The sequence below is a fragment of the Hoplias malabaricus genome, chromosome 2, assembly GCF_029633855.1.
Source record: "Hoplias malabaricus isolate fHopMal1 chromosome 2, fHopMal1.hap1, whole genome shotgun sequence".
Classification (NCBI taxonomy): Eukaryota; Metazoa; Chordata; class Actinopteri; order Characiformes; family Erythrinidae; genus Hoplias; species Hoplias malabaricus.
In genome coordinates, this window is record NC_089801.1 from 20,084,230 (window position 1) to 20,103,502 (window position 19,273).

Consider the following 19,273-nt stretch of genomic DNA (forward strand, 5'->3'; position numbering starts at 1 on the left):
AGTTTTTGAATCCCTCGTGCGGGAGTGAGGAGACTCTGAGTTTACATCTACAGAGCAGCCCTGCTGTGTCTGATCCACTTGTATTGTAACACACACCAACACACCAGCATCACGTCGGTGTCACTGAAGCCCTGAGAATGATTCACCAACAAAAATACCAGCTGACCTGCTCTTCTGTAGGGCTCCTGTGGCGGTCCTGACCTTTGAAGAACAGGGTGAAAAGGGGCTTATAAAAAGTATGCGGAGCAGCAGGTAGATTACAGTCTGTATCTGTAAAACTACACAGTGTATCTTTATTTAGGTTTTAATATATGGCTGATAACTCTATGTTGTTCCATACCATGGAGTAGACAATAAGAGTGCAATAATATCCCAGAATTCCAGAATGGATGCTGATGGAGGGTCATTTCAGTCTGCCGTCCACCCAGAGCTGCATATCTCCTCAGACAGCGGTCATAAGCCCCTTCTATGGTCAGTTTCTGCTTACACACACTGCGTGTCGAGCCCGGGGGAGTTCTCAGCTCTCGGCCCGACTCCTACTTCGTCTGCAAAACGTCTCCGAAGCAATCTTGATTGAATTAGGAGCTTATTGGGCCGCTTTCTTCTCCTGCGTCCATGATCCTTGTATGTGCCAAGGCGATAGGGCTTGCAGCGGATGAATGTCTGGACGCTAGGTTCCCTGGAAATCGCTCAGCCAGAGAGTGGGCGCTCAAAGGCACAGCAAATCCAATAACTCTGCGCAGGTAGAAAGAGCTGCTCCTCTGGGTTCTAAAGCATCAGGCCTAGGCGCTGAGCAGGAATATCGTTTTCCCCAGACATGAATGCAAGGCAAGACCTTTATAGAAATTTCATTCTGGTCGATAGAGAGTTCCAGATGGAATCCGCTTAGAGCAGATCTCCACTGATGTTTTTACAGCGGTCAGTTTCTCAGCGCTTTCCTCATGCAAAGGATTTTTCATCATTAGTTGATATTGTTATTATCCATGGGTTTATCCATGGGTTGCAGGTGACGTCACCATGTGTAATAGCCACGGTATTGGGGAGCTTTTTGGGGAGCGTTACTCAAACACAAATCAAATGACAAATGTCATGTTTCAACTCTTTCAGCACATTTGGTTCTCGTTTAAATGTAAAAAAGAAATATAAGAATGAACCCCTGACCTGTTTTTCTCTGTAAATGTTGTAAACAGAGCTCTGTTTGTTAGTCAGTAGAGAGGAGCTCGGTATGTGTTCCAAATAGTGCCACACTCCCTAAATAGTGAACATCACTGAATATTTAATATATTTATTCATTCATTCATTATCTGTAAGCGCTTATCCAGTTCAGGGTCGTGGTGGGTCCAGAGCCTACCTGGAATCATTGGGCGCAAGGCAGGAATACACCCTGGAGGTTGCTTCACAGGGCAACACAGACACACACACACATTCAAACCTACGGACACTTTCGAGTCGCAAACACATGTGTTTTTTGGACTGTTGGAGGAAACCGCAGCACCCGGAGGAAACCCACGCAGACACAGGGAGAACACACCACACTCCTCACAGACAGTCACCTGGAGAAAACCCACGTGGACACGGGGAAAAAGAGGAGGTGAGCGTCTGTGATTCTGACTGTTGTGAGACTCTCTCCAGTACTGGGAGAGAAGCTGTGTGTGAGATAAAACTATCTATCTTTCCCATCTGTTTATATTATTGCAGCGGTCTGAAACCAGACCGTTGGTATCCCTACACACCGATGTGCTGGTGGCCTGCCTAGGGTGGGTTTCTTCCAGCTTAATTCCAATGAATCTAGGTAGACCCGCTCTAACCTGATCAAGATGAAGTGGCTACAGAAGATGAATAAATTAATTAATGTTTGAGGACAATCTCTTGTTCTGAAAATAACAGGATCTTCATCACTTTCTTCTTTTGTGTTTATTCCCTTTATTTAATTGTGAAGACAGAGTTATTGATTTTTCACATCCTTTCAGATCCCTGTTGTTGCTGTCTTCTCAAATTTTCAGATCCTTTTGTTCAGCCTAATTTTGCTCTTTTCCTTCAAACATGAAACACCCAGGTTTTGGTAAGACTCCTGTCTCCTGAAAAATGACCAGGTTCTATTCCATGGTCATTTTGACTGGACATCAATCCAAAGAAGAGTGGCACTGAAATGTCCAAGAGCATAGATTTGATGACCACTGGCTTAAATCTCTTCTCCGATGAAGTCACTTGTGTCCCCTCATGAACTTCGGGTTCAGCCGAAGGTCTGGCTTCCTGGAAGATGCTTTGGAGGCATTCCTAGAAGCAGGGCACATTTTCCGAGCTGCATTAACCTAAGTGATAGGAACAACCCCATCCTCGCGGCCCCTCCGCTCTCGGGGTCATCCTCAATGTATCCATCTCTCCGGACGCCTGGCCAGTGTATACGGGTCTCAGACGGGGAAGAAGGGACACTAATAAGCTCAACACAGATAAGTGAAAAATAAATACATTTGGAAGGTCGTGATCCCCCAGTTTCTTGTTAATGGCTGTGGGTTTCTCTGAAGTCTGGATTACAAAACACTGTGTCATGTGAAGTTCAAGGGTCTGCCTAAAAAGACCACTGCTGAAACTTATCTTTATGTTTCAGCTTTTGGCTCAGAGATACCAGTGGAATGGCATATGTGTGTGTGTGTGGGGGGGGGGGGGGGGGTCTTAAAGAACCTTACCATGTGGTAAATAAGTCTGTGGAAATGTATACTCCAGTTATTACATATAATAGATAAATAAGTGAATATTTTGATTGATGGATGACTAGATCGATAGATAGATAGATAGATAGATAGATAGATAGATAGATATTAATAATGAGTATTCATTCCCATCTTCTTCCCTTGGGTAGAACCCTTAATAAACTTGCAGTCTCTCCTCTCTCTCTCTCTCTCTCTCTCTCTCTCTCTCACACACACACACACACACACACACACACACACACACATGTCATTATGCTGCCTGTTTACTCAGTCTAAACTGGCTTGCGTTACTTTCCAAACATAAACATGGCAATAATCACTTTTGTCTATTTTGCAGTTGAGCAGTCAAGCGTGCCATGGAGGGGGTGTTTTTTTTTTTTTTTTCTTCTAGGAAATGCATGGTGGTAAATGCAAAGAAAAGACTGTGGTCATGGCCATTAAGGAGCAACCACGCCCCCCACCCCACCTCATCCCCTCCCCGACCCCTAGCTCTGTTTGTCTATGAATGCTCATGAATGGGCACTTCCTGTTGTGTTTTCTCATTGTCTGTTTCTCATTGGAGACCCTTTGGCCTCTGTGGTCTCTTGTTTTGTTGCGCCACACGGCATAGCCTCAATTATGCTGCTAGGAGTGTTTTTCTTTTGTTTATTTCTCTATTGCCACACTCCATCATTGACTCCATCATTGACTCTCTCTGCTTCTGGGGCACATTCTTTCACCTTCTTGGTGTGCTTGAATTCTGTGGGTTTTTTTTTTCATCCTTGGCCTTTGCCAGACAGACGTCTCTCATGCAGGTCATTACACTGTGACGGATGAAACCTTCAGCCTTCAGCCCTGTAATAACCTCTCATTCGTCAAGGTCATCCACACGATTTATACCTGGATGTCAATAAAGATTAGGGCATGGCCTGGAGAACTCCAACAGTGCAATTAGTAAGAGCGTGGTCCTTCCTGGAGCCAGTGGCATTCTGGAAATCTATGTTTTGACCAGGATGGTCTCAGATCCCAAGAATTTTTAGGACTTGAAAGGCATAGCTCTGGTGAAGCCCACTCCAACCAGGAGCAACAGTGTGGCCTTGCCCTTAAGGGAGGAGATGCCTCGCACTCTGCAGAAGCCATATGTCAAGAAACAACTATCAAGTCAATAGAGGTCTGGCAAAACTTGGCTCACATCCCACGTCTGGAGATTTGATGATTGTCTCCCGAGTTCAAGTTCCCCAGGGCTTGAGGTGTCCTCATAGGCCATCCTGTTCCTCCAGGTCGGAGTTTTCCTTTTCAGGAGAAAGTCTTTTTCAGGTTTCTTGGGATCTGGGAGCTGCATCTATGGTAGAAAAAAGGACCTACTTTTGGAGATACAGATGGTGGCCATTTTAACTGCACTATCAAACCTTCACATTACATATTCATTTCTTTACTTATGGGATATACATAGTGTTACATACTAGTGTTCATTCCGTTAACCAAAATTAATTAATTCATTCATTATCTGTAACCCTTATCCAGTTCAGGGTCACGGTGGGTCCAGAGCCTACATGGAATCATTGGGCGCAAGGCGGGAATACACCCTGGAGGGGGCGCCAGTCCTTCACAGGGCAACACACACACACACACACACACACACAAACACACACGTTAACTCACACTTACGGACACTTTTGAGTCGCCAATCCACCTACCAATGTGTGTTTTTGGACTGTGGGCGGAAACCAGAGCACCCGGAGGAAACCCACGCGGACACGGGGAGAACACACCAACACCTCACAGACAGTCACCCGGAGCGGGAATCGAACCCACAACCTCCAGGCCCCTGGAGCTGTGTGACAGAGACACTACCTGCTGCGCCACCATGCCGCCCTTAACCAAAATTATGATTAAAAATATTTTTTTTACAAATATTTACACACACACAGCTCCAAGGACCTGGAGGCTGTTGATTCGATTACCGCTCCAGGTGACTGTCTTGGTGTGTTCTCGCTGTGTCCGCGTGGGTTTCCACCGGGTGCTCCGGTTTCCTCCCACAGTCCAAAAACACGTTGGAGGTGGATTGGCGACTCAAAAGTGTCCGTAGGTGTGAGTGTGTGAGTGAATGTGTGTGTGAATGTGTGTGTGTTGCCCTGTGAAGGACTGGCGCCCCCTCCAGGGTGTATTCCAGGTAGGATCTGGACCCAGCGCGACCCTGAAAGGGTTACAGATAATGAATGAATATTCACAAAAAAAAAAAAAAAATATATATATATATATATATATATATATATATATGTATTCGATTCGGTCGACTCGACCATGGAGGCCAATTTGAGACATAATCCTACAAACTGTTCTAGTTGGAACAGTTGCAGTGGAAAAGGGGCTGGCTTTGGATTTTCTAACCAACAGACGTTCCTCCTGAGCAGTTGTCTTGTGGGGTCTGCTAGGCTTGTCAAAAACAAAATTTTTTTTAATTATTTGTACTTGATGCTGAGACACATTAAAGGTGCCAGCCGCCTCTGCAATGGATCTGGTCTTCAGCCTCTTGATAATCAAGGCTTTGGTCACAGGGTGGATTTTTGGCATGTTGTCAGAAGTCAAGTTGCAGTTCAAGTGAAGGTCTGGGGTGCTGAGGTTCTTTTTATACACACCCACTAATTAACCGATCAATTAGTGAGCACAGGTGAGGCTGTACACTAGTATTGGGTGCATTATTTGACAAGGCGACAAAACTCTTGTCTTGCCAAAATCTGACCTTTCTGTGTTAATTAAATGATCAATATTTCTGCAGTGAAGCAAATTTATTTCCGTAAATTAAAGCTCATTTGGGAGGGTTTCAGCTTTCAGAGTCATTTCTAAAACCAATGGATGAATTTAAAGTCAGGTTATAAGCTTCTGTTTCCACATCATGGATAAGCGACAAAACTTCTGTCAGGGACTGTATTTTTTTTTTTTTATTTATTTATTTATTTATTTTTTTTGACAAATGTTTTACACTTTTGATAATGAATAAAATCAAAATTGTGACAGACTGAAAAATGACCCGAAATAGTGAATACAACTTGACTCCTAAAGAATCAATTCTTCGAGCATCTGTGAATCACTCATATCAACTGTTGGCCAGTGATTCATAGAGTCAACTCAATCTTGGTTTGTGAATGCTTTCTGCAGCACACTCTGAATTTGAAATGTGTTTGAAGAAAAACATGCCCATTTTCCTTCCAAAATAAATATAAATAATGTTATTATTATGTTGTTATTATTTACAGCATTCTTATGAATTATGTGTACACAATCAAAAAAGTTAATTTTGTAGCTCAAGTGTACCTTCTAAATGAAGCCGCAGGGCTAGGCCCACAGTGACTCGAGATGTTTTCCAGAAGTTTCATCTAGTCCTTCTTTCTGGCTAAGGTCCATTCTGAGACTTTGACGGTGAACCCTGGAACTGAATGCTTGAGTTGTTGTGGGTTTCAGCATATACTGGTTTTTAAAATATGTTTTCCAGAAGGTTCACCTAGGCTCACTCTCTCTTTCACTTTATGGATGGCCCTCCCCCACCCTCCCCCAGGAGCATGTCCTGTCAAAGCCTGGACAGTCACACAATCTGACCTTTCCTGTCACAGTTTCCAATTAAAAGTAGACAGAACCATGTCTGTGCTGAGTGTCCAGAGATGCCCTCACTCGTCCGGCTTCGCAGAGCCTCACCACTTTTCGAGCAGAGGTGAGAGAGAGAGAGAGAGAGAGAGAGAGAGAGAGGGATGACTCACTGTGTTCCCGCCAAAGATCTCCAGATAATTACATTTCTTTCACCTGCTCTATTCCTTTTCTTTTCTTCACAGGCCTTCAGGAGTGCCACCATGAGCTCATTCTGGTGCGCAGGCAAAGGTGACGTCATCGAAAACTGGTGCCGCTGCGACCTGAGCGCGTTCGGGAAAGATGGCCTGCCCAACTGCAGCCCCCTCAGACAACCTGTGTAAGTCCGTCAAAGAACCCCCCCACCCTCACATCCCCCTGTTACCTGGCCACCCACACTTCCTTGTGCCCTGGTCACCCATTCCTCCCTGTCCCCTGGTCACCCACACCTCCCTTTCACCTGGTCACCCACACCTCCCTTTCCCCTGGTCACCCTCACGTCCCCCTGTCCCCTGGTCACCCTCACGTCCCCCTGTCCCCTGGTCACTGACACCTCCCTGTCCCCTGGTCACCCACACCTCCCTGTCTCCTGGTCACCCACTCCTCCCTGTCCCCTGGTCACCCACACCTCCCTGTCCCCTGGTCACTGACACCTCCCTGTCCCCTGGTCACCCACACCTCCCTGTCTCCTGGTCACCCACTCCTCCCTGTCCCCTGGTCACCCTCACGTCCCCCTGTCCCCTGATCACTGACACCTCCCTGGCACTCTTTAATTGCTGTCTGTTGCTTTTGATTCTTTCTGGAGAAAAAAAGGTTGACAACATTCCACTCTGGAGCTCCATCACACAATGGGCAGTAAGCAAGATCTTTCAGAAGAGAGATGAGGGGAATATTGTTGTTCTCTGGCAGATATTCACCAGCAGAAGTCTGGGGTTGTAGTTACACTATTGTAACAAAATGAATACATTATGCTCAGTTTACCATCATCTAAATGAGTCAATTTTAACAAATTATAAGTGTTAAATACAAGAATATATCAAATGTAGTATATATACAACACAGCAGAGCATCACAGGTATTCACAGCATGAACACACTGTGAACAGACTATTTTGTAACATGTAAACGATTATAGTTATGGTTCATAGTCATTGTACAATCAGTAACTGAGCTGATGTTTACTGGCACTGATTCATTAGATCGATACCATGACTCTGTCGTGTATTTGAATAAATATTACAGAAAGAGCACTGTTAATCATTGTGGGAGAAGGCTGGGTAAAGACAATCCTGCCATTATATACTGGAGCTTAATTTTATAGTTTTTAAATTTATAAAGATATTTAATTTAATTTAATTCGAGTTAAAAAAAAATCACTATGCTTCCATGTGTGTTTGATTTTGCCATCCTTTTAAACCTTAAAAAAAAAAAAAAAAATCAGTGCAAACCATAAAGCGAAATAGCAAAATCCATGTTCTGATCACTACCACCTTTAGGCCGTGAGACTTTCACTATGAATTTTTTATTAAAGTTTCTCTTTGGGCAACAACTAAATTCATGAATTACAAGCCAACTGAGCTTTTTGATCACTTTTCAGTAACAAGTCACTAATTCATTTCTTCATTTTCTGTATGTTCTTCAGCCTGTTCAGTGTTGTGATGAGTCCAGAGCCTACCCACAGTCATTGGGGGATAGGCAGGGACACACCTTAGACAGAGTGCCAGTCCACTGCAATGAAAAGTTGTTTTTTGAGCCCAGTGTATAACACAAAAACACTGATTTGCAGGTTTAGTAGAATACTTAATGACCCTATGCCATTTCTGTTTCCAGGCTGAGGCTGTCTCCTCACTTTGAGCCCTCGAGTTCAGTCGTAGGTTTGGAGTGGGTGGATGTGGAGCCTCTGATTGGCTACAAAGTGGCAGATTACATCATCCAGCACAAGCGCATCGAGGACCCATCCGAGGCTGAAATCTACACAGGTAAGTTCACAGAGACCAGACACTTCGGCGGCAAGGTGACGGGGAAGAAAAGTCGCAATCGTTTGGCATAGACGTCCTAATCTTATGACCGTGACCAATTTAGCAATCCAATTTTACAGTTTCTGGGAAATGACCGTTCTATATGACGTCTCCCTTGGTGTGCCCTCTCTAGGCTAGATGGAAAAACACGCGTCCGGTGACTGATAGTTCTGTTGATTCTGTCAAGCCCACTTAGGCCCTGTCATTTGGAGAAAAGGTTACAGGAGCCAGAAGGACGGAGGGAAGGAAAGGGAAAGAGGGGAGAGATTTACAGGGCTCTTAATTGGCCCTGACCACCACACAACCCTCAGCACTCTCCCTCCACCCTGAAGTCAGAGACCGTGAGTCAGACTCTGGGCGATAGGCGTTTAATAAAGAGAGGCTAAGGAAAGGAAAAGTTGGACTTGGCCAAGTTTAGTCATTTGAACAAATTGTCCAGAACAATTGATTGTGCAGGGGGGTGCTTTCTGACTCCAGTGGGGGTCTTACCTATTTCCTCCATACCAGACTGGCATGGTCTGAGGGTCTAATAGGGGAATGATTCTTTACCTATGAACTATTAAAGTTATAGTTTGGCAGAATGTCAAGTACACAAACTGCCTCTTTGAGAAAGGGGAAATTGTTCCTTGAGTTATTGGTTGAAGTCATGGTTTAGGGAAGGGAAACTGTGGATGCAGCTAGGTTTAGTTATCAGAACATATTGTCCAGAACAGTTGAGTGTGCTAGGGGTGGGCTTCCTGAATCAGTGGTGGTCTTTCCAGCTTCCTTTAGAGTTTACAGTATCCTCCATAGTCTAAGACACCACATGCTCAATCTGTTGATGACTACCAACACCACACTTTCTGGCAAATGTGTGACCCTTTGGGCACCATGACACACCAGAAGAAACACAGAAGAAAATTTTCAGCACCTTACTTGACTTTCTGCTCAGCTACGTCTGGAGAAGAGGTGGGATGTTGTTGACACATGGCTATAAGTCATCGATCTCGAGTGTAGGTAGTTGTCATTTAATAAAGAAGGTGAGGGAAAAGAAAAGGTGGACCGGGCCAGGTTTAGTCATCTGAACGATTCATCCAGAACAATTCATCTCCACCAGAGGAGGGCTGATGAATGTAGCCAGGGCATGAAGACACCTCCTGGCAGGGGTGTGTCAGTCAGGAAGGGGCAGATGGTGAGTGACTCATGCATTCTTTTTACCCACAAGCCCCTTTCAATTACATCCAGCATAGGCGATAGATGAGAAATGAAGGGTCCACTCAACTTTCTCCAGAAACATGTAGGCCAATACACTAGTAATAAATGTGGCAACATTTAAGTGACAGGGTACATTGAATCTCTTATCACCATGTAGTAGTTATCAACTGTGTAATTTAAGGCAAGGATTCAGCTGTTAGAAGGTATTGTGAATATATATTTGTCTTCAGTTTTATTAAAAAAATGAGACAATTACATGAAATGTAATTACACAAGTATAAACCAAAATTGGTAAACAAGTACAACACAAATCTATCCGATCAGCAGTATTAATTTCACTTCTGATGTAAACACACATTGAAATGGCAAGGGGGTGGGGCCATTCTAAAGTGTCTACACTCAACTCAAGAAGTGGAGCAGAATCCGAACTTCTTGTTTTGTTCCATGTTTTCCTCATGTTGACTAATCAGCCAATAGAAAGCTTAATACCAACCTCAAGCCTTAATAATAAACACACTAACCTAATTTCAATCTAGACCTGACACTACAGTTATTGCCATGTTCTCCATCCCCAGTCAAAGGTGATGTAGTACCTCTTCATCCTGGGACGTTTTGGAGCCATGGTTGCCGAATGATGCAGATTATCTGGAGACAGATGATCCTGACAGCTTCTGTCACATATTCCGATTGGGAAACATTTCCTGGTCCATATATCACATAATAAAAAAAATATGAGATTCAATGACCTCATTTTATGAGATGTATGAAAGTAAATACATCCACTGTTCTCTGGCACATTGAACAACTCAGATGATATGAAGTTGGAGCTGGAAAGTGGAGGGATTTATGGAGGGATCATTTCAAAATGAGGGATTGTCTCAGAAGGAGAGACATACTTCCTGGCCAGTGACATCCAACCTGTAGAGGACACACACAAAATAATAAATAAAAAAATGGTAATCAAATAATAATCACTGAACATCAACAGGGGCAAGTTTTATGATGATGACTGTAACTGGAATTGACTTTATTGCCTGAATTTCCAAAAATGGTTGAGCTCTCCAGCTGAGGAGTCTCTACACAGTAGAGCATAGCGTGAGCTGAACCCAGGTTCTTATGACTCTTAAATATGGAAAGGACTTGGAATCTTTCAAAGCAGCAGGAAGTCAAAAGCGAAGCGGTCAGGATGCTGGCCCCACATTGGCTTCCCAACAGCTGCCAAACTAGACTGGGGTTCACATCAAAATGGAGTCTGTTTTGTATCCCCCTGCAGTTTTGTGGTAGGTATGAGACCAATGACGGTGGTGGAATCTGTGGATTTGATGCTGGGGCGGTCTAGGTCTAGGGTTGCTGGTGTAGACTTGCTGGTCTAGGGTTTAAAGTTTCTTCAGGTGGTTTTAGCTCAGTTCATCAGCTTTTAATTTGGATTTCTTGGTTACGCAAAGGGTTTATTAAAGAAATATTTTGCATGGATTTCAACAAATGTATTATTCACTTCGTGTCATGAGTGGCACACTTGGACCAAGTCCTGAGGTTAGTTTTGGGTTTAGGCTTAGCTGTGATGTTAAGTTTGTAAGGGTTTAATTATGGTTTAGAATTAGGCCTTTAGCGTAGGGGTTAGGTTAGTCAGATACCTTGTGTTGTGGTTAGCATTAGGGTTATGGTCAGCACTGTGCTTAGGGCTAGATGTATGTTCATGGCTAGGTTAGGGTTAGGGTTATGGGCAAGATTCTTTTTTAGAGTTGATGCTACTGTGAAGCCTAGAGTTGATTTTTAGTGTTGGAAAACTCATACTTAAACAATTCATTTTAATGGGGGCAGCCATGGCCTGATGGTTGGAGGAGTGTGTTTGGGCCCAGACGATTGCTGCCTCCATCCCCACAATGGTCAGGAAAATTGGGGATGGTGTAGTGAATGAGCAGTGTTGTCCTCCTTCCTAAATCCATTGCTGAGGTGGCCTTTGGGGGTTGGGAATTAGTTTTATGGGAATTGAAAAGGGTTCCAAACTACTTTTCTTTTTCTAGAGTGTATTTCCTAAAACACCACAAAGGTATAAAGCAGGTCAAGCCCCCACTGTTTAATCGCTCCCTGACTCATGTGTCCTCTAATCCAGAAAGATGGAAAAGAAATGGAGGGACAAAGCTGGACTCAGACTATTCCCATCCCTCTCAAAAATATCACCAAGGTCCGAGTGGCAGAGTGTTCCTGGTGAGTCTTTGATGTGGCTGGACGGTGGCCTAGTGGTCAGTTCATAAATCCTGTCGTGTAATAGCCAGCAGCTTCTTTGGCATGTCATCAGTCCTGCTCCTCCCGGTTCAGGTAGAGGGCTCCGGGTCAGTGTGATAAGTCCTCTAGTCTGGATCTCTTCGTTTACCTTGGAGCCGATTCTATCTCTGCACATACACTCATCTCTCGTTTGTCTGTTCTTGTCTTTCTGGGGTACAATCTGTGAAAGACTGTGAGTAGGTTTGGTTGGGTTTGGTTTTTGAAGAGTGTGTCAGATTTTATAGCTCTAAAAAACGCTGAAGGAGCGATGACCTCTTTTCTGAAGTTGGATCTAGACAAGTTTTAAACCTGAAGGCTGAAGTTTGGACTTGCCAAGTATTTCTCTTTACTCCCATCTGTTTTTGGACACCTCACTTCATCGAGCATAGGGAGTTTATATTCTTAAAATCTTTTACTGTTTTGAGAAGGCTCTATTTAAAATGTCAGAACATTTCAGTGAGGATTTGATGGCATTCAACCATTTGGTCAAATACTGATATTGTATAATTAGCTTGGACACACTCTCACTGGGGGTATTTGTGTGTTGGGGGTGGTTTTGTACACCTCTAGCTGCCCATTGACACTGGTCATAATGACCCTAAGTGGAGGTGTAACTGCTCCAGAACATCCCATTGTGCTGTCTGGAAAGGGTTGGACATACAAAGTGTTTTATTTGAGACCACCCATTGATTTGTATCCACTCTGCTTAAATGCAGTATGCCCAGGATCTCATTACAGTGGCACGAACATGGATCCAGCTCAGAAACATTTCCTCTGGTCTCCAGGAAAGTCCTCCATCTTGTTTTAGGAGAAAAATGGAATTGAAAGCTACCGTTTATACTTCAGAGGAACACAGAGACTTGTTGAGCTCCTCAAAGAGCTGAATGGATAATTGCAAAGTAAACAGTGCACTCCAGTTTCGTCCTGTTGGCTTGGGTTCTCTCTCTCTCTCTCTCTCTCTCTCTCTCTCTCTCTCTCTCTCTCTCTCTCTCTCTTTCTCCCCCACTCGCACGCATGGGGTGATATTTGGGAAATTTCACAACCCACCACAGCAGCGCTCACCTAAAGGCAGTTGAGTCAGTGCCCGCAAATATGTTTTGCATTTTGTTAATTAAAGTAAATAAAACCTTTGGGCTTTGTTCTGACCAGCGCTGGGCTCACAACATTCTCCTTCAACTGTCTGTAAACAACTTTACAACACGACGCTCGCCCAACAATCTGCTGCATTAAGATCGATTCCCAGCAGTGAGGCTATGTCACCTGACCCCAGGGGTGGTCATAATCCACTGCGTGTAATGTATTATCAGCCTATATTCCATATATACACTCTTTCTCTTAGTGCTCTGTTGGTTGCTAGATTTAAGGTGGCAACGTGGCAAGCTTTGTGACCTTAAATAAACTGTAGGCGACTTTTTAAACAAGAGTCCCAAACCAGAACGTTTGTTGGATGTTTAATGGTTTTAGAAATAAAATTACAAATAAATTCTAAGGAAACAAATGTAAATCATTTTTTCTACATGGTTTAGGCTATCCTTTATATTGTCTCAGACCAATACAGACCAATAAACATGATCCAAATTGGCTTGGAAAATATTCGAGTCCAATTAACTGATATTAAACATTATGAACGTTTAAGTCTCATGCATTATTTGAGCATGAATATTTATTACAATGAGAATTCATTAAAGACATTTCCTTCTAATTACCTTCCACACCTATCACTTTTGCAGTGATGCACAATCCCATGCCTTGCATTCCCAGAGTTCCCCTATTTACAGCATCTTGCTGAAGTTAATGCACACAGGAGACTCATTTCTTTCTCTCTCTCTCCCCGTCACATGTTGGAAAAGCCTCTAGATGGCATCCGTACCCAGAGGCAGGAGCTGCTGGAGAGAGGAGCCTCGCTTTCTGTTTGTGTTTGGCCATCTCCAGCTCTGAGACTTGGTCTGGTTCATAGTTAAAGCCTCACACAGCACCTTCACTCTCCAACAGAGGACACAGGACAAGAGCAAGTGGCAGAGAACAGTTTCCAGCATCCCGAACCGTCATTAAAAGGCTTATGTCATTGAAAAACAAATTCTCATCCCATTTCCCAAAGGACAGGGTGTAATTTTGGAAACATTTTAAAGTCTTAAATCTACAGACGCACATAGAGAAGAATAAGTCGTTTGCACGCTCACCTTTTTGGCTGACGGTAGTCACTAGTGGCCCCTCCCTCTCTCAGGTACTGGATCATATGCTCCTGATTGAGTGTGTGTATATACTATAGTGTAGTCTGGAGTTCATTACATGCAGTATTCTATAGCACTGTACATTATATAATTTCTAAGCTGTGTACACTGTATATCACACTATAACCTCTATTACACCTATACATTATGATCTAAGCATATGAAGTGTATAGTGTATATAGGAGTGTTAAGTATAGGGTATTAGTGTGTAGTTCACTGGAAAGTATAAATTATAGCTATAGTTTACTGGAGAGTGCCTACTGTACAGTGCGTCATAATGTATAGAGTATAATGGTTTACTGTAGAGTACACAACAATTTTATTTTAGTTTCGTGTTTTTCTGCTGCTGCTGTGTGCTGCAGTGGGAGTTATATGTTTCTGTGTAAATGTCTGTAGTCAGATGTTTGTTAGTTTCACTATAGGTCACTCTCTCTCTTTTGCACACACACAAACACACTCACACACACACACACACACACACACACACACACACACACACACACACACACACACTGTCTAGACATAGCAGCATCTTGTCTCTCTCCCACATTCACTAATTAAGAATGAAAAAGAGTGTCATGAACAGCCTCTTGGTTCTCAACCAGACAGCGTTAAATCAGTAGAACAGAGAGAGAGAGAGAGAGAGAGAGAGAGAGAGAGGAGAGAGGGGAAGAGAGTGGGGAGAGAGAGAGAGAGAGAGAGAGAGAGAGAGAGAGAGAGAGAGAGGGAGAGAAAGAGAGAGAGAAAGTAAGAGAGAGAGAGAGAGAGAGAGAGAGAGAGAGAGAGAGAGAGAGAAGGAGAGAGGGAGAGAAAGAGAGAGAGCGAGAGACCGATAGACAGAGAGAGAGAGAGAGAATTATCTCACAGTGATATCTTGCTCTGTAGTGAGAGCAAGAGCCAGAAAGTGTAGGACTTAGTGAGAGTGAAAAAGGAACACACACACACACACACACACACACACACAGAGAGAGAGAGAGAGAGAGAGAGAGAGAGAGAGAGGAATGTGCTCGCTCTGGTCCTACATGCCGATGATGTCATCGTAGCACTTCTGCTGTGACAGAGTGAAGAGAGGGGCATTTGATCTTTTTATTTTTGTCTCCATTTCATCTTCCTCTTCAGCTTCATCACATTATTCTTTGGGCTTATGGGGTATGCACTGCCCCCTCTTCTCCTTTTTACATCCCTCCATCCCTTCACCCCTCAGTAAGCACCCGTCCATCCATCCATCCCTTTAACATTTGGTTCATCTTTCCTCCATCCCTCGTTAGACCTACAAACCTTCCTTCAGGACCAGCCCTCCTCTCCTCCTGCCTCCACGTCCCTCTAACCCGGCATACACACCCCCAAACCACCCCCAGCAGCTCCTACCTGCATCTCTCCCTCCTTCAATCCCCTCCCCGTCCCTCCTTACCTTGATCCTTCCATCTCTCCACCCCCATACCACCATACACCCCACAACATTCAACCAGCCACCAGCTCCCATTAGGGGTGGCCCTCCCTCTCCCCCTCGGGGGTGGGCTCCTTTTGTTTATGTAACGTTCCCCGCGGTGGCGGAGTGCCGATTCTGGCCGATAAAGGGCCGTCTCTGGAGCGAGATTCAATTAAAGAAGGAGATAAAAGGCCGTCCTTGAGGAGGAGCAGATAACGAATTGGAGTGGACCGGCCGCCCAGCCTTTGGTTGCTTAATTAAGGATGACCTCATCGGCTAAAAATGGCCAGCGCTCCTGCAGGCGTCACGAGCCGAGCCATCAGCAGATTGGAGAGCAGGCAGTGTGCCAGGAGCGGGATCACACACACACACACTCTCTCTCTCTCTCTCTCTCTAATAGACACACTCACTGTCACACACACACACACACACTCACACACACACACTCACACACACACACACTCTGTCTCTCTAATAGACACACTCACTGTCACACACACAGAAACTCTCATTATCTCTAATACACACACATATACAAACTCTCTCTGTCTCACACACACACAGACACACACTACTATCTCTCTCTCTCTCTCTCTCTCTCTCTCTCTCTCTCTCTCTCTCACACACACACACACAGGTCCTTCCTCACTTATTCTGTGCATAAAAATACATATAAACATAAATGCTAACATTGATTATTGATTATTTATAATTAATAATAATCAATTAGATTTATATTATAAACTGACAATATTAAATTAAAATTATTTCTGGTAAAATAAAGTCACTACTTCTACAGCAGATATTCCTCACAATTAGCCCCTGCAAGTCCCAACAAATACCAACAAATCAATGTGATTAATAACCGATAACTGAATCAGAATCGATAGCGAATGGTCCTCCCAGGTTTTCCCTGCTCTGTTTAATAAGGTCAGTGCCGGTGGATACAGACCCAGTGTATGTTATTTTATTAGTGTGGAGCTTATGCTACATTACTGCATAGACGTCATAATGTACACACACACACACACACACACACACACACACAAACAAACAAACACACATCATGGACACTAATGATTTCTAAGTTTGCTATTTTTATTACCATGGCATTCACTGTGTTTAACTGGCCTTAAATCCAAATGCCACACGGGCGGTGATGTAATGGCCAGTCCACTTCAATTCTGCGTCAGATGAGGTCACTGGGTTTGGTATTTGAGCTCGACATGTTCTCCGCCATAACATTATGACAGGAGACCACTGGCCAATTAACTCCCTTGGCAAGGTACAGGGCTTTGCAGAAGGGCAAAGACCACCAGGGCCATATTATTTTGGAAAGTGTGAAATTATTTTTGCTGTTTCTAATTTGGGTTCACCCCAAAGAAAGCCTCTGATTCTGAGGAGCCAGGGATCGTTTGCCTCCGAATGAAGAGAAAAAAGAAGGGTCCGTGCTCTCCTTAAAATTGACGTCATTTGCTCGGAACCAGGACGCGGAGATGCAAATGAGGTCAGATTAAATACAGGAATAATTAAATTCCGTCCAGTGGATTAGCATAAGTGGAATTTGTATCCTTGTTTAGAGTGCGTGGTTTGTTTTTGCAGGTGGAGGCTTTTGTTTTCACTCTTCCATCTGTGGCATAGCTTTAACACCGTGTCCTGTAAGTTTTATAAGAGGTATGTATCTGTTACAAAGTTGAACATAGTCATTGTACAATATGCAATAAATAAATAAACCAATTAACCAGCAACCTTCAAAAACTAAAACAAGCAAGTCACTGACACCTTGTTCATTTAATTAGTTCTAAATCGTGATGTGCCCTACGTAACTGCATATGTCTCTATGACGACATTAATCAGGTTCTGTAAGACATTGAAATAGATGTCCATCTGGACACTGTGAAGTCTAGTCAAGCTGCACTACGCCGTTCTTATGAACAGATGATATAATGCTTTAAGAAACCTGACTTGATGAAGTCATATACTTGTTTTAATAAAGTCATAAGGCATTGTGTACATCTTTTCACATTTCTTGAATACACCTATAAATATTTATGAATGAAGAATTCATGGGAAGCGCTACCAAACACCAGAGCATCCAGCACCCCCCTGCACTAGCTGTGTGTTTGTCGGGGGTGGAATAACGGGACCTGTGTCCCCTGCTAATAAACTGAATAGAGGCAGTGATGTCAGAGGAGAGACTGGCCTTTTCAAAATTCAAGGCTGTGACCAGCAGGTTGCAAGTCGCCTTTTTCTTCTTCGTCGTCATCATCATCATCATCGTCTTCTTCTTCTTCTGCTTCTTTTTTTTCCTCACATAATCACTTCTCAGACATTGGCACAGGCTGGTGGACATGCCACGACACAGAAATGGACAGGAGGTGAAGGGAAAAGGAAAAAATAGAGGGAGTAAGGGACAAGGAAGTGAGTGAAGTTAGAACATGAAGAGACCATGAGGTGAGTGAGGAGGAGGGAAAGCTGAAGGAAGTTTGGGGATGTTGACAGAGAGAGAGAGAGAGAGAGAGAGAGGGAGGGATTGTATAGATGTGTGTGTGTGTGTGTGTAAAATATAGAAAGCGTGTGTGTGAGGGTAAGTGTGTGCAGTGTATGTGGTTTGTGCGAGTCGTTTGTTACGCTGTGGCTTCGCCTGAACTGACCTTCATGTCTCTAGTGGAGTGAAGTGGAGCAGAGTGATCTCACATCCTAGCGCCGATGCCTAACAATGAGTCAGCCTCACACTGCCCAACCGACACACTGACCGGTCCAGAACCAGACACTCTGACTCCCACTCATGAGCTCAGGATCATCCTAACCTGAAGCCTTTCAGCCCCTTGACAAACACGAGCCCAGTGACATCTGTGCTGTCTGTACTGAGCAGTCTACCCTGACCAAGCAGCTCCAACTTTCATAGCGATTTATTGGGTGTAAATGTTGTTTTACACAGCTACCACAGCTACTTTTAGTGATGTCCCAAAGTGCACAGTGTGGGGAGGGAGGAGGGGGTTGGGTCAGAGATAATTCAGGGATGAGATGGGGCAGCAAGTTAAATGTATAAGATACATATCGCGTGCCACTTAACTGTGACTGTGAGGAATTTCGTGTGTTCTCTCTGTGTCTGCGTGGGTTTCCTCCAGGTGACTGTCTGTGAGGAGTGTGGTGTGTTCTCTCTGTGTCTGCGTGGGTTACCTCCGGGTGACTGTCTGTGAGGAGTGTGGTGTGTTCGCTCTGAGTCTGCGTGGGTTACCTCCGGGTGACTGTCTGTGAGGAGTGTGGTGTGTTCTCCCTGTGTCTGTGTGGGTTTCCTCCGGGTGACTGTCTGTGAGGAGTGTGGCGTGTTCTCCCTGTGTCTGCGTGGGTTTCCTCCGGGTGAATGTCTGTGAGGAGTGTGGTGTGTTCTCTCTGTGTCTGCGTGGGTTTCCTCCAGGTGACTGTCTATGAGGAGTGTGGTGTGTTCTCTCTGTGTCTGCGTGGGTTACCTCCGGGTGACTGTCTGTGAGGAGTGTGGTGTGTTCTCCCTGTGTCTGTGTGGGTTTCCTCCGGGTGACTGTCTGTGAGGAGTGTGGCGTGTTCTCCCTGTGTCTGCGTGGGTTTCCTCCGGGTGAATGTCTGTGAGGAGTGTGGTGTGTTCTCTCTGTGTCTGCGTGGGTTTCCTCCGGGTGAATGTCTGTGAGGAGTGTGGTGTGTTCTCTCTGTGTCGGCGTGGGTTTCCTCCAGGTGACTGTCTGTGAGGAGTGTGGCGTGTTCTCCCTGTGTCTGCGTGGGTTTCCTCCGGGTGAATGTCTGTGAGGAGTGTGGTGTGTTCTCTCTGTGTCTGCGTGGGTTTCCTCCG

The 19,273-nt window shown here is 44.4% G+C and overlaps 1 protein-coding gene across 1 annotated transcript in view; it reads left to right on the top strand.

Moving 5' to 3' along the window:
• Positions 1–19,273, top strand: part of LOC136675087 (astrotactin-2-like) — a 469,599-nt gene that overhangs the window by 403,737 nt on the left and 46,589 nt on the right. The window contains exons 18-19 of the mRNA XM_066651501.1: positions 6,518–6,651; positions 8,141–8,289. Coding sequence (XP_066507598.1) covers positions 6,518–6,651; positions 8,141–8,289 — 283 coding nt within the window. The remainder of the gene's footprint in view (positions 1–6,517; positions 6,652–8,140; positions 8,290–19,273) is intronic.